We start from the raw sequence: 16,706 nt of genomic DNA on the forward strand, positions 1-16,706 counted from the left end.
GGGGGGGGGGGGGTCAGTGATTCACCAATGAAGAAGACAAGATCGGAATCACTCTGGAACATGCACCTTCAAAAAAGTCAGCGACTCAGCAGTGGCAACTTCCATAATTCTGTACTGACAGATTTATTTTTAAAAGGTATAAAACTGTATTTATACATTAACAGAAAAAATTTAAATTCTACGTAATATCATAAATGAATAAATACATACAATATTTGATGTGACATTTGCTGTTTAACCAGTTGACATCCGCGGTGTTAAACCCCCTTCCCATCCAGGCCATTTTTCAGTATTCAGCGCTGCGGTACTTTAACTGACATTTATTCCGTCATGCAGCGCTGTACTGAAATGAATTTTATACCCTTTTTTGGGGACAGATAGAGCTTTCTTTTGGTGGTATTTATTCACCACTGGGGGTTTTATTTTTTTACTATATTAAGGAAAAATTACCGAAATTTAAAAAAAAAAAACAGTTTCCCCTATATTAAATGATAAAACATTTATTATTACCCAATTTTTTGGTAAAATATAAAAGATGGGGTCACGTCGGGTAAAAAGACACTAAACATGTCAAGCCTTAAAATTGCGTGCGCGCGCGAAACCTCAAAAAACGATAATACCCAAAATTGGCCCTAGGCGACGCTTTAAAAGCTGTTACCGCTCATCAGTTTAGTGTTATCAGTGATTGATGGCCCTAAAATGATTGCTCTCACTGCGACGTTCGCGGCGATATGTAACATGTGTAGCGCAATTGTAATTTTTGCGCGCTGGGGCACCGGACGCGTATTTACGTTTATAGGCGCGTAAACGTGGGGGTGGGGGAGTTAAACATTTTGGGGGGGTTTTTTCCCCTTTTTTTATATGTGGCTTTTATTTTATTTTATTTTTTTATGTGTTACTTTTCTTTTTTTTTATTTATATATTTTTTTTTGCACTTATTGTTATTGCTATTATATAGGGGGATAACAACCCCCTATATAATAGCAAAGGCACACTGACAGGTCCTCTTTATGGAGATATTAGGGGTTGGGGTTGGGACTTGCCGCGAACGAGCACATATAGGCGATCGGCGGGCATTGGACGGGTCTTTTCTGCCCGTGCGTGCCCGCTAGGGGGCGCGCGCGAGCAGAAAAAAATTGCCGTCTGGAGACGACAACCCGCAGATGCTGCAGTGCCGTCCGTCCGTTTTTTTACTACGGGCGGACGGCAAGAGGTTAATAACCAGTTTTCTATAAGGCCTTGTTCACCAAGTGCAGAGCAGATCTGCATGAGTTTCTGCACACGCAGTGCAGTGGGTTGTGCCGCGTTTTTGATGCGTTCCGGGCTGTTTTTGGTTAAACATTTTTTTAAATTATTTTAAAATGGGCTTTCAGTGCGTTCCAGGCATTTGCATGCGTTTTTGATGCGTTTGCATGCATTCCAGAGCAGGTAAAATAGGGCCTGCTGCAGTTGTTTTTACCTGCTCTGGACCTGCACGCTGCGATGTGAACTGGAGCTAAAAATACCATTGGAATACATTGGATGCAGTTTTGCTCCGGTCTGTAACTGCTCTGCACCTGCTCCGCGCTTGGTGTGAACAAGGCCTAAATAGTATGCGCTGCATTTTTCATACATCAATAAAAACAGCAGTGTAGCAGTAGATTTCGATGTCAGGACTTCAACACTGGGGTCTTTTGGCGTAGAAAGGGCTGGCCTTACATGCAGATTATCCCAGCACAGGAGAGAGGAGTATGAAAACAAGGGGTTAAGTTTACATAAGTGAGGGTTAGTGTTAGGGTTATAGGGGAGGGTTAGTGTCAGCATTTGTGTACAGAGGTGGTTAGTAAAAGAATGACCCTAGGGTAAGTTTTCACTCTATGAGCACCAATTTGCTGGCAGTGCATGCTAATGAAAAAAAATACCTGTTGGGAAAAGCCGTGCTCAAGGGTTGATTCTAGAGGAAATGGCTTCAATGGTTTTCTGCAGAATTTGCACAGTTCCTTCCCAGACCTCTCCTTAAGAATCTAAGACAGCAGACAAACATATCCTTTAATAATACATTTTTACATGTTCCATAATAAGTTGACGATGAAAGATGTAGAAACATCTTCAAAATTCTACCTTGAGGGCCCATTCACACCATGTTCAGATCAGATCCAGAGCGTTACATTTTTCTTGCGCACCAAAAATGCATCCCAATGTATTTCTATGGGATTTCTGGCCTCTGTTCACACCAGTGTAGTCCGTTACGGTGCACTGGAACGTGTCAGAACGTGCAGAGAATCATCAAAAATGCACCGGAACGCAACAGAATGAATATAAAGGAGGGGGCCTTGGATAAATAACACATATTTGAATAGACATGCAAGTGAATGAAAAAAACTTTTCTGGATGTGCCCGCAAGTCCTCGTATAAAGTCCAAAACTGACCCTTCGATTCTCTTAGCTTCAAGGGTGGGTGCACCCAAAAATGATGTCACCTGCAAGCACATTGTCTCAAGATTGCAATAGCCATCACAAAGAACATGCCTGTATACAAATAAAACATGTCTGTTCACCAGCTTACTCACACAAACAAAGGGAAGTGCTACGAAATGAAGCAAAAAGTAGACATGAAATTTCGAAAATTCGGATGTATCCGAATTACAGATATAACGAATGTAAACAAATCCAAATTTCAGAATCCGAAATTCGTTAGCGGTAGTCTGTACGAATCTGTTTTTGTTGGACGAAATTTAGTTGCAGCAAAGTGACATTTGAGAAAACCCCCCCCCCCCTTTTTTTTCCTCTTAAATGCCACTTTGCTGCAACGAACGAAACAGAAACAAAATGAAATTGAAACTAATTTTCGTACAGACTACCGCTAACGAATTTCGTCCGAATCAGATTTCCGAAACAAATTGACTTTCGGACCCGAATTCCGAAAAACGAAATAGCGCAAAATCCGAATCAAAACGGAACAATTTTTTTGCTGGTGCACATGTTTGGCAGAAAGTAACTTCAGAGAATAATCTGCAAAATGACAGTCCAAAAAAGCACTGGAACGCATCAAAAACACATCACAAACACGTCACAAATGTACCACACCGCGTTTGCGGAAACGTGTTCAGATCTGATCCGGACATGGTGTGACTGGGCCCTAGAGCAGAAGCCACTATTGTAATATACTGCTTCACTATAGCATCTATTATGTTGTCTAACAAGGAAGAAGACCAACATTTTCTAAAGTGTCCCACACAGGAACAAATACTGTGCGCTAAATTGGATGTGGTAGTATGTGTAACTACACTCTGGACATGTCCACTGTGAGAAAGTATAGTTAGAAGCAATCAATTTCCGTGCATGTGATCTCAGCTCCTTGGAATGTACAATATGCATACTAACTTGCTCAAAGAACATGCAAAGCTTGTAGAAAGAGGAAACAGAAATGATATCCACACTGCATTCTGTGTAAAATTAGTATATTGAGTATGTCTGAAAACTATTTCTTCAAGTACAGTATTAAAAATGCTTGCTTTGCAATCTCAAACAGCTGCCGGCATAAATTTAAAGGAGAAGTAAATTGTACTCTTCCTAATACTTCGAGCTGTCGATCCGTTGTGTGACACTGCAGGTGTCACATGCCAGCTTTTTATATATCGAGAGCTGAACAATCACAAACCACTGATCGCTCAGCTCAGGGGCGGACGGGCCGGGGGGCAATTGCCCTCCAGGCCTCTCCGATGCCGTGACGAACGGCCCCTTGACCCCTGCTGCCACCTGCACCCGGCCGCCCGCCCGCCGCATCCAATGCGGCTCTGTGATTAATGTTCACGGCTTCACACACACCGCGTGCCGCACCTGCTCACGCCTGCCACTGCCAGACCTGCCCACCCACATCAATGCTCCACACGCTGCACCTCCTCCCCGCCTCACGCTTGCCGCTACCAGACCCGCACCTCCTCCCCGCCTCATGCTTGCCACTGCCAGACCCACCAGGCGTGAGGGAATGACAGCCTCCAACAAACAAAAACCCACCAGCCCGCATCCACACGCCGCACCTCCTCCCCGTCTCACGCTTTCCGCTGCTCCACCCGCCCGCTCGCATCCATGCTGCACACGCCACACCTCCTCCCCGCCTCATTCTTGTCGCTGCCATGCATTGGGCTGTATAGAGGACTACAAATCCCAGCAATAGTACATTATAGCTGGCGGTATTCTGCATTGCGCTGTATAATGTACTATTGCTGGGATTTGTAGTCCTCTATAGCTGATGGCATTCTGCATTGCGCTGTATAATGTACTATTGCTGGGATTTGTAGTCCTCTATAGCTGATGGCATTCTGCATTGCGCTGTATAATGTACTATTGCTGGGATTTGTAGTCCTCTATCGCCGGTGCCATTGTGCATTGATTGCTGTATAATTTCACACTTTCCATTTCACTATATTGCACACCACATTTTTTTTTCTTACTTCCACCGCTCCAAGCTTGCTCCTGTGATCATCTGCAATCTCAATACAAACTAGTAGTCCATCACTGGAGCCATCTGTTTTTATCCCGATTAACCGGTTAATTGAACTTAATAATCGGTTAACGAATCGATTTTGAAAATAATAGTTAGCTGCAGCTCTAGATGAATGGTCACCCTACACCAGGGATCCCCCACTAACCACCAGGGAGCCCCCACTGGCCACAGTGGAGCCCCCACTACCCACCTGGGAGCTACCACATAGCCACCACTAATTATTAATCCACTACCAGTGTGCTTTAAATTTCCTAAACTGATAAATACATTCACACTACTGTTACATGGATGGCAAAAGTGGCAGACAGGGGCGGGGGAAGAGGCAGAGCGGGAGGGGGGCCAAGTTGCTGCACCATGGGCCTCTGGGTTGTACTTGCCCCCTGGGCTAAAAGTTGCCAGTAAGCCCCTGGTTCAGCTCATGGTCTTCTCCCTGCAGAGAACGTTGAGTGTCAGATACCGCGCCCCGCAGGGATTCCCTCCTTCCTTTTTCTGTTTCTCCAGTGCTAAATGGAGGGACAGACAGACGAGGGGACGTGCACAACTGGCCCTGGCTCTAGAGAGGCAGGGCCAGCTTTCAATCAGACAGCGGAGTGGATCTTGACAATATTGTCGGGATCTTTCCCGGCTGCAGCGCAACTCTGCACTGTCAGCAAAGGCACGAGAAGTAGCCCGCTAGAAGCTAACTTTGGTTTGCAGGGGTACATTGACCCAAAAGAGGACTAAAGCTAAAAAAATTAGAGGTGCACCAAAATGAAAATTTCAACACGAAACCGAAATGAAAAAAATGTCAGTCCTCAATCTCTTTTTCTGCAGCCCCTGTTATAAATGAACAGGAAGCCTCTATACTGAGTGTTCCTGTTCCTTCATAACTTGTGGAGATAGTATGCTTACCATGTCCACAATCATGAATGAACAGGAAGTTGTGTAGATCACTCCCATTCATTCATAATTGGGGACACAGTAAACATACTATGACCTCAATTATTTACAAACACTCAGCGGTCACTAATCGCTGAGTGCTTGTACCAGCTCTCCATCCTGACTCGCAGTCACAGGAGGATGAGCGAGTAGTGCGGGGAGGAGAGCTCGATCTCCTCTGACAGCTGACTCCTCCCTGACACCACCGGACCAGCCTCTTGTGACAGCTGTCTCCACCCCCACGCCGCTCTCCTGATCTGTCACAGGAGAAGAGACGTTGGCCGCTCACAGCGTTCTCCTCCTGCAGCACCGCTCGGCCTCCTGCAAGAGTTTCTCTCCTCCATGCTGGAGGCTAAGCTGTGACAGAGGGGACGCAGAGTAGCGCCCAGCGGAGAAAAGAGAAAGCAGGGATGCCCCACTATTTCGGGCAAAAGATTTCGGCATTTTGAGTGCCAAAGTTCCATTTTGGCCGATATTTCGATATTTCCCTAAAAAAATGTTTAGTTTTAGTTCTCTTTTAATATACTTTATCCAAATGTCTTGCTATCTGCTGCCTACATAATTTATTCAACAATTTATGTGTCAGAAAGCAATGGGAAGTAGGACTAGGGCTTAAGATTTAGAATCCAGCAGCAGTCCTCCTTCAACTTGGGTAACGTCAGTGGCCCCAAGAGTAGTCTAAAAAATGTAAAAAGGATGAAAGTGCCACGGCACTAGTGTGATCCAGTTGATTTTTTGGAGGACATGATAAAAGAACATGGTTCTGATCTCTGCGTGTTCTGTTATCATGTACAAAACCAATCAACTAGAAGAATTACCTTTTCTGTGTTAGGAGGTCCCCTGTGCTTGTGGGTCCTGTGCAATTACAAAAGAAGTGACACAATACCCAGTATGCTCTAATAAATAAAATGACTCTGATGGTGACTGCAGTGCACACTCTGTCAAAACAAAGCTTTACTAATTCATTACATATATGGCAGCGTTCGATACAAAGCAGAACTGGCATACATTCTGAGGAAACAGACCTTCATCATAGCCAGTATCCGATCATCTTCAGAAGATTCCCGCTTGTACGCCAGTACAGTTGGAGGTCCAACACTAGGCAAGGTTTCCAAATGTTTCTCAAAGTGTGTCTTGTACTCATCACTGAACTGTAGAAAAAAAAGAAAAGAGGTGATTACTTGTGATAAGCTCATGTGAAGTAAAAGAAGGGTATTAAACCAGTTTACCTCCATTTCACACAGAACGCTAAGCTCACTCAGGTCTTCAGATAACGAAGCGTATAAATCTGCAGACAATACAGAGTATTACTGCTTTCAGTTTTATATCACTTTATGAAAAAATACAACTGAAATTAAAAATGTTTCAAGAGAATATATTATCAAGTGTACAAATAATACTCTCTGTGGCCTAATGCATGCAAAGAGTCAAAATACAAGGCCAATTAGAGCATACATTAATATTGTGTATTATTATGTACTATTAGTATAATACAGGTCATAAGTCAATGTAAATCAGATAATCAAAACAAATCAACAAATTAAAAACATACCACATTTGTGAATGGCATGCTTATTTAGCCAGCTTGCTTCAGTTTGGAGTGAGACTGAGATTCCCAAAGATGGATCCATGCTGCCTGCCCTAAGATCACACACACAATATATGGTATTGAGAACAACAAAAACTGCAAAACAAACAGATTCCACAACAACAAAAACTAGTACAGAATTTATTGGATGGTTATGGATAAAACATTAAAGCATAACTCCAGGGGAAAAAGTGATTTTGTACCATTGCTTTGTAGAAATAAATTACCCCTAATGATGGGTGTCACATGTGTGGCTGGCTGCAGTGTTAGGTAAAACTCATACTTTCATTCATCCCCGCAACTACTGAGCCAACTTCTGGAGCTGTAAATCACAGTTCAGTTTCTCATACAGTCAAGAAAAGTTCTGCTCGCTCTCCCCCTTTCCTATCCCTTACTTCCCCTTCATGCCATTCATAAAGTGTCTTGTATTCCTTCACAAGACATTCTGTGATTGGGCAAGGGGAGGTCCTGACCTTTATCCACCCCTCTTCTCCCCTTGTCTAATAGCAGAATTTCTTGTATTCTATGAAAAGCATAAAAGACATTTTGTGAATAAAGGGGAGAGACCAAACTGTGATTTTCAGCACTGGAAGTTCGGAGCTGACAGTAACAAAAGTATGAATTTGCTCTAACGCTGCAGCCAGCCACATATGTGCCAGTCATCATTAGCTTATGCTGGAGATTCTTTGGAGGCACAGGGGGGACATTATACCTTATCTTGTGGTCCTGCCCTGGCATATCATCATGTATATTGGGGCTTCCAATCCAAGGTGTAGAAAAGAATTCCAGAAAGCTGCCCTTCTACATCCTCACAGCAACACATTGCTTAATCACTACTAAATGGAAACAGACATCTCTGCCTTCTATACATGATCTACTAAATTGGATCAAAGACGTGCAATCAATGGAAACTTAATAACTTGTGTATACAACACAGTTGAAAAATGTAATGCTGTGTAGCAAGCTTGACCTGATTTAAAAACACATGCTAACATTCTCTTATAGCCTCACTATGGCTGTGAGCACTGGGTGAATCTTATCTACACTCCATTTTTTCCTCTCCTTTTTACTACTTTTCTTCCCCTTGATGTCTCTTTTTTCCTCCTCTAGCTCTATCAGGACTATGATGTTGTTAGTCCTCCGTGCACCAGCAAGCTCAGTTGCCAAAAGGTCACATGATGGACTGATTTCCTCTACAGTCCTTTTCACTTTCTTAATTTGCAGATTTAGGCTGGGTTCACACCTAGGAGTATCGAATATGCGCGTTTGTCGCGCGTTTGGTGACGTGCGTTTTTACAGCTACTTGGCTGATGGCGTGACCAGATAGTTGTAGGCAAAAATTCAGTATTTTGGCTTGTTACATGTTCATCTTATTGATATGCTAGAAGTTTTATAAAGTGACACTAAACTCAGGAGATAAATCTTATAAATGCATTGAAGTACCTTAAAGGATAATTAAAGCCTATGGTTTTTTTGCATATATCTACTGCTAGCAGATCGGAGAGCCACCTCAGCACTGGAGGGACAGATGAAAAGGACAAGAAAGAAGAAGATCGGATTAAGAGACATCATTTACGGTAAGTGCTGACATTAACATTGGGGGGAGGGAAAAACATTTTTGACTTTAATGTCACTTCAACTATTAACAGAAATGTATCTTATTTGTGTTTCACTTGGTTGTAAATCCTCAAATCTTCTTTGAATTGGTGCTGACACTGTCCTTCCTTCTGGAGGGTGGCTACTTTTGCTCCCCATGGTCCCCGTGTGTAGCCACCGCTCCAAGCTTACTCCTGTGATGGACTACAATCTCATGTTTAGTTTACCAATTTGTATTGAGATTGTAGTCCATCATGGGGCATCAATACAATTCCAATAACATTGTACTTCTCAATGCAGTTCTCAAACCCAAAAAGAAATATGCATTTCTTCCACTAGGGGCACTGTTGAGGAAAGGCTCCAGTTTAGTTAGCTTGTGGGCTCTATCTTGTACTTCCTACAGTTGGAAGATTGTTGGTATGATAGTAGATGATAGTTTGTGTCCTCTCAAGCCTTAATTGACAGGTAAGAGGGTACATTAGTCTGACAAATTAGTTTATCTTTATAACCTTTAAATGATTCCTAAAAATGTTCTACACCATCACAGTATAATGTTTACCTATAGCCTGGTCAGTAAATATTTTTTTTCCTCCTCTCAGTAAAATGGTTAGACCAACACAAAAGGGTGAAGAGTTTGGAGAAAGCAGGAGACGTGAACAATGTAGGACAACATAGCTGAACTGGAAAAATCCTGCAATTCAGTTCACTTTCCAGCTCAGCTATGTTGTCCTAGATTGTTCACTTCTCCTGCCTCCTCCAAACTCTTCACCCTTTAGGCCCGGTTCACACCTGGGCGTTTGGAAAGCTTTCCTACGCTCTGCAAAACGCTCAAACACCGAAATCCTATTATTTCCTATAGGTATGGTTCACACCTGGGCGTATTACAGGCCGTATGAACGCGCTACAAAACGCCCTACACCCAAATAAGTACAGGAGCTTCTTTGGGGCGTATTTGCCGCGCGTATCCATTGGAATACAGCTATGTAGCCCTCGGAAACACGCATTTTTTAAAACCGCGAATCGCTGTAAAAATGCGCAACACGAAACGCGCAACAAACGCGCATATTTGATACGCCTAGGTGTGAACCCAGCCTTAGTGAATAACCCTGTTAGAGTTTGGAAACATTTCCACATTGCAACTTCTGCTGAGAGCAAAGCTGCAATTTGCAAATATGCTCTTGCTTGTTTTGTTGCTTTTGAGGGAAAGGGGGTGGTTACCTGTTCTCATGCATAGTTGTAATGCTATTAACATATTATTATTATTATTACTAGGGATGCACCGATACCACTTTAAGACCGAGTACGAGTACCGATACTTTTGATCAAGTACTCGCCGATACCAATTACCGATACTTTTTCTTAAAGGCCCCGGTCAAATTTTTTCTAAAGCAATACAAACTAATGATTTTAGGTCAGTTTCTTAATATTATGATTCATAAGATGACGAGGGAGCATGACGCCGGCTTCACGGCCAATCAGAATGCCGGGCGCTGCGTCATTACACGGCACCTGGCTTCCAGATTGGCTAGCTTTTTGACCAATCGGGAAGCCGGGCAGCGCGTCATTACACGCTAACCGGTTTCCTGATTTCCCGGGAAGTCGGCTCCATGCTCTCTCATCACAAGTGACGAGAGAGCATGGAGCAGTTTCCCGGCCAATAAGGAAACCGGGCAGCGTGTAATGACAAGCTGCCCGGCTTCCTGATACAGGAAGTACTCGTGCTAGGTATTGGAGCATTTGGGCGAGTACGAGTACTCACCCAAATACTCGGTATCGGCACCGATACCGATACTAGTATCGCTATCGGTGCATCCCTAATTATTACTATTATACAGGATTTATATAGCGCCAACAGTTTGCACAGCGCTTCACAATATAAGGAAGACATTACAACAATCACAATACAATTCAAGACAAGATGGTAAGGAGGGCATACAGTGCATGTCATTCCATTTGTAATACAAATTTATATTTTAAAAAGCAAGTTTCGTTTATTTACTTAATAAGCTGTACTTTTATTTCAAGCATAATACTTTTACAGTATATACACTGCATTTCACGTTCCTATTGTAACAAAATGACTTCCGGGTGAAAATAAAGAGAAAAAAAGAAAATTAATTCAGTCACCTCAACTAAAAACAGCTACCTGCAATATATTACACTTGTATTCTTTACACTTTAACTATATTGATTGAACATTGTAACTAATAATTGCTAAATAGGCCAACAGTCTATGTGGCTTGAATCACAGTCATATATGTAAAACATAGTAGGCAGAGCAGATTGGGTCAGAAGCATTGCATCTGGTGCATTAGGCGTTTGTAGATATGCAGTGCCGCCATCCGGGGGGTACGGCCATCACAAATGTGAGGGGCCCAGGCGGCTATTGGGGGCCCGTTCTCTGACTGAGCAATTTCTTACTATATATTAATATATACAGGGAAGTTGGTACAGTCCCGGGCCCCCCCTGTACAGTTGGTACGTTCCGTCTGTGCAGGAAGGGTTTTTTTCTTCCTGCACAGAGCAAGGCATCCAGGAGAGGAGCACAACTGCTGGACTGTTAAGGTAATTTTTTTTTTTAAGCAGCTGCAGAGAGAGGGGGTGTTTAGAGACACACACTAAGGTGGTGGAAAGAGGGGGGGCCGTTTGCAGAGACACTGTGTGTTTTTTTACTTTTTAAATTAAAGAGGACAGCAGCCAGTGCCCAAGGTTGAATAGGGCCCGACGCTGTGGGTGGGTGGCCTTTGTCACCATAAGAGAAGGGGTTCACTAAGCCCAGCGTCCAGCGCATCACGAAGCCCAGAGTCCAGCAGGTCACTAAGGGTTAGTTCACACCATAAGCAGTGCGTTCTGGTCTGATTCTGGCCGGAAAGGATCGCAAGTCACATCGTGCCTGCAGTGCGTTTGGGTGCGGTGCGATCAAAATAATGCCTGCAGCATTTTTTTCGCACCGCACCCGAACGCACTGCAGTCACAATGTGCTTTGCAATCCCGTGCAGGCCATCGCATTGCGGCCGGAGGGTGTGGCTACAGTGCTATTCACTTCAATGGCCCGTCACGCCCCCTCCAGCCCGGCAAAAAAGTGAGTTGTTCGCAATGCGGGCAGTGCGTTCTGGCCTGAATCGGGCCGGAACGCACTACTTATGGTGTGAACTAAGCCCTGCGTCCAGTAGACATGTGCGATTCAATTCGGAAAAATTAGTTTTTCGGACGAAAATCGTTAGCAGTAGATTGTGGACGAATTTTCATTGCAGCACTGTGACAATTAAAAAAAAAAAATGCTATGAAACAGAAATGAACATTCGTACAGACTACCGCTAACTAATTTCATCTGAATCCCGAAAAAAGAAATAACGCAAAATCCGAATCAAACCAAAGTGAAACTAAACGCATTTCTTGCCAGTGCACATGTCTAGTGTCCAGCGGGTAATGTGATTGTGAGGGGACATTAGAGTGTGAGCTCTTCTGTACAGAGACTGATGTGACTGTGGGGGAGGGGACATTAGAGTGTAAGCTCCTCTGTACAGAGACGGATGTGACTGTGGGAGGACATCAGAGTGTAAGATCCTCTGTACAGAGACTGATGTGACTGTGGAGGAGGGGGCATTCGAGTGTAAGCTCTTCTCTACAGAGATTGATATGACTGGGAGGGAGGGGACATTAGAGTGTAAGCTCCTCTGTACAGAGACTGATGTGACTGTGGGGGTGGACATTAGAGTGTAAGCTCCTCTGTAGAGACTGATGTGACTGTGGGGGGGTCATTAGAGTGTAAGCTCCTCTGTACAGAGACCGATGTGACCAGGGCTGCAACAACTATTCGACTAAGTCGATTAAAATCGATGATGGAAAATGTTGTCAACGTTTTCCATCACCGATTAGTCGGCTTTCGATTAGTTGCCCCTGTTCGCGGCTCCACACGTGTCGCACCTCAAGTCGGCTTTCGATTAGTTGCCCCTGTTCGCGGCTCCCCACGTGTCGCACCTCCTCTCCGCCTCTCCCAACTCTGTGCTCTCTCCCGCCGCTGCCCGCCAAGATGATCACGTTGTTGCAGGGAGACTGCAGTGTGGGGAAATGAGAGCTGCCGACAATCCCAAGATCTCGGAAGAAAGTAAAGTTGCTTGAAGAGTGTGCAGGTAAGACTACCATCCCCCCCCCACATGCTGTATAAATGTATTAATGAGATTTGTAGTCCTCTATAGCTGGTGGTATTCTGCATTGCGCTGTATAATGTATTACTGGGATTTCTAGTCTTCTACAGCCGATGCCATTCTGCATTGATTGCTGTATACTTTTACACTTTCCATTTCACTATATTGCACACCACACTTTTTTAGCCCAAGATTTCTGATGGCTGCCCTGTAGATATGACTGCTGTACTACGCATAATGTAAGTGGTACAGGCAGTCCCCGGGTTATGAACAAGATAGGGACTGTAGGTTTGTTCTTAAAGGGATATTAAACCCTCCGGTTTTGTTGCATATATCTACTGCTAGCAAAAAGTGTTAAAAAAACCGCTTTAAAAGAGGTTAATACTTACCTGTGTCTTCCCCGCACGCTCCCGCCTGAAAATGTGAACATTCTCGGGCGGCCACAAAGCATCTTGGGGCAGGCGCATGCGCAGTTCACATTGTTGGCCAGGAGGCGAGGAGACACACAAGGTAAGTCTATGAACGCGTGCACCCGCATGCAGACACCGTGGGACAGGAAGTGCCAGCAAGGACAGAGGAGTCAGCGCTGGATCGGAGACCCGCAGCAGCGCTGGAGGGACAGATGAAAAGGACAGGAAAGAAGAAGAAGATCGGATGAAGAAAAATAATTTAAGGTAAGTGCTAACATTATTATTATTGTGGGGAGGGAAAAACATTTTCGACTTTAATGTCACTTTAAGTTGAATTTGTATGCAAGTTGGAATATGTATATTTCTTAAGTGTAACTCCAGCCCCCCCAATCTTTTTTTCGTTTTGGATAGCATAGCGAAGGGTTAACCCCCCTGTAAAGTTTGTTTTGCTGTGTGTGCTCCTGCTCAGAAGATTTCACCTCACTTTCTGTCCCTGTGACAATTGGATTTTGAACATTTTGGGTTGTCGTGGAAACAAGGATTGGTGATAAAGCTTCAGTGGAGACACCTTTTTCCCATGATAACTCTTACAGGAGTGAATTTCCCTTCCTAGGGGTAGATTTTCTCTCACTTCCTGTTGTCTCAAGGACAGGAAGTGAGATTAAATCTTTCTAATGAGGATACAGATAGCAGTAAAAACCTCACAGTGACTCAGAAGAAGAGGCGGGCACCACTCATATGCACATCTAACAAGAGCCAACTTCCTGTAATGTACATACAGTACTACGAACCAGACCCAAAAAGGTGGGCACTCCTTGTTGGCACGAGTGTGGTAGCATTACATCTACTGAAATGCTGCGCCAGTACACATTGGCTGCAGCCTGGGGCCCCCTGCTGTACAGTTATAGCCTCCATTTGTAAGTAGAAGTTGTATTTAAGTCGGATGTTTGTAACTTGGGGACTGCCTATATAGTAAAAGATATCAGGAAAGGTTTCATCGGGATTATTTTGCAGTGCTCTTACTGATTCTGGTCTGGCTTCTGGTCGGCACTTGGCAACTGTCCTTCTCTTTTTACTGTTTTCATCACTTTGGGAAAAAGCGATGGTCCTAAAATGAAATAAATTAAACAATAAAATAAACAAAGATATACAGTATATATATATATATATATAAAATAGACATTTTAAAATGGCATGCATGTAGATACATTCACTGCTGACCTCTCCTTCTTAAAATGCTAGATACTTGGCTTTATGTCAGATCATAATCCAGATCTCATTTATTCTGATTTCACTTGCTGCATGCTTGGTCTGGGTCAGTGCCTCAGAAAATCCTGAATTTGGAGACATCCAAGCAACAGCAATAGTGACCTTAACATTCCAACATTTCCTATACACTTATAAGTCTAACTTAGAGAAGTCTAAATGTAAGTCTGCCTTTCTGACACCCCATTCACCCTTGCGATATTGCATATCGCTCGTTTGTCGCGCTATTGTCATTTGCGCGATATTGCGCATTTTTCCGCGCAATATCGCGCAAATGTTCGTATTGGGCTGAGTACAATCACGCGACATCCGCGCCAAAAAAGGGTCCTGCGACAGCGACGAGCTACATGGAGCTGTAAATGGGAACAGCTCCATTGACGTGCATTAGACTTAGTACACAGAGCGATATCGCGTGGAAATATGCGCGATTTTGCAGCGTAAATCCGCATGATAAACCGCTCAGCATGAACGGGGCCTTATGGATATTGTAAGGAAGTAGTGAAATCATCAGCTTTGTAAATATCAGTATTAAAAAAGTATGAATTTTGTCGTTTTCATAATACCCCTACAGCCTTTTGATATTAAAATATTAGGATTTGGCTTGTTGCCATGAGGGAAAAGTAATAACAGATGTCAGCAGTTCTCTGTACTTATCTATGGCATGTTTGCATAGGCCCAGTATGTTATGGGTCTTTACTTCCACCATTGAAACAATTTAAAGCTGCAAAAAAATAAAATAATGCTTAAATAAGAGTCTGAAAGAACTGTCTATATTTTCCCTGTGTTATATATTCATAAATGTAATGTGCCATGAAAAATGACAGTTGGATAGTAAGGAAAGGAAATTGTGAAGCAACACAGACAGTTCCTAATGCATACACTTTTACAAATGAACACATTGAGTACAGTGAGTACATGTGGCAGAGTAAGATGTATATTATTGGGCAAGATAGTTAAGTCCATAAACAGAAAGATATTGTTACAACATTCAGCTAATGGTTGGACTGCATCAGAAGAGATTTAATTTGATATAGGTGCCTACAAACATTAGAGAACATTGAACCAGTGAGCACTGCAGGAGATCGACACTCATGGAAGTGTCCATTTTACAGCAGACTCTGTTGTTACTGGATGGTGCACAATCAGTGGGCGAGGGTATTGGTGTAGAGTGGGGCTGCTAAGAGCCGGTGTTATATCAAACATTGTGACTAGGTTGGAATGTGTGACACATTTTAACGTAATCATGCCCAGTTTTTCGGTGGTGGAATGTGTGACGGTCAATAGGTAAAAGAATTCCAACATTCTCTCAGCTGCTTCAGTGTAGATCGGCATTGCAGATTGTATATGCAGGAGAACCGATCTGCCCTGGAACAGCTGATTGTTCCTAAAATGTCACTTCTATCCGACTTTGTGGAATGTAAGATCGCGCTCACAAAGTCGGATAGAAGTGACATTTCAGGAACGATCAGCTGTTCCGGGGCAGATCGGCTCTCCTGCATATACGATCTGCGATGCCGATCTGTCCTGGAACAGCTGACAAAGCCTTGGAATGCTTGACCTATTGGTGGTCACACATTCTACCACCGAACAACTGGGCGGGATTAAGGTAAAATATGTGGAACCACCTCGACTGCAGTGCGGCTCTGAGCTGTCAGCATATAGTGGACAATAGCCCGCTATATGCCAAGCTTTAGGTCACAGTTTAGGACAATACATTAGTACTGTATATGTCCTCTTGTGACCCTAAAGACAACTATGGCAAAAAAAAGGTTGGTCTATAGTTCTCTTTTAATGTAATGGTAATTGCTAGGGTCATGTTAAGGTTAAGGTAATGGGTTTCACATCAGAGCATGGTTGGATGCAATTTTCCTTTGAAATCCTTGTGCCAAACAACAGCTATGCCAGAATACTAATATTCAGAATGTTTTTTACCGAAGCATTATTACAATGTTAATAGTTGTACACAAGGGTTTACCGGTTTTAAAAGTGCCTCTTCATATCGGAGTAGAACTTAAATTTTCAGTACAGCATTTGCAAATATAAACGCTTTTGTTTGAGTTTCACATAGCACAAAAACAGATATTCAAGGAGACTTTACATAAGGTACTTGTATGTTATCAAGTGGCAGAATTCTATTATTACAGATGCCACTTGGCTTGAGCTAAATTCAATGATGAAGAAATAATTGTAAGAGACAACAGAGAGGCTCTAGGTTACTATATTGAAGGTCAGCAAAGGCCACTCATTTTGTGTGCATGCTTAGCTAAGACAGCCTGTCATATGTGCAGGACGTGT

At 43.3% G+C, this 16,706-nt stretch overlaps 1 protein-coding gene across 1 annotated transcript in view; it reads right to left on the reverse strand.

Annotated features, from left to right (window-relative positions):
* The window catches only part of ERICH6 (glutamate rich 6), a 56,051-nt gene extending 41,804 nt beyond the window's left edge, over window positions 1–14,247 (reverse strand). Inside the window, exons 1-5 of the mRNA XM_018565887.1 lie at window positions 14,169–14,247; window positions 6,956–7,044; window positions 6,633–6,691; window positions 6,429–6,554; window positions 1,902–2,003 (exon numbers count right to left, since the gene is read on the reverse strand). Of these exons, the coding sequence (XP_018421389.1) occupies window positions 1,902–2,003; window positions 6,429–6,554; window positions 6,633–6,691; window positions 6,956–7,044; window positions 14,169–14,230 (438 nt within the window). The 5' untranslated portion in view covers window positions 14,231–14,247. The remainder of the gene's footprint in view (window positions 1–1,901; window positions 2,004–6,428; window positions 6,555–6,632; window positions 6,692–6,955; window positions 7,045–14,168) is intronic.
* Between the last annotated feature and the right edge of the window lie 2,459 nt (window positions 14,248–16,706).

This window comes from Nanorana parkeri, unplaced genomic scaffold, assembly GCF_000935625.1.
Source record: "Nanorana parkeri isolate BGI_ZX_2015 unplaced genomic scaffold, ASM93562v1 scaffold898, whole genome shotgun sequence".
Classification (NCBI taxonomy): Eukaryota; Metazoa; Chordata; class Amphibia; order Anura; family Dicroglossidae; genus Nanorana; species Nanorana parkeri.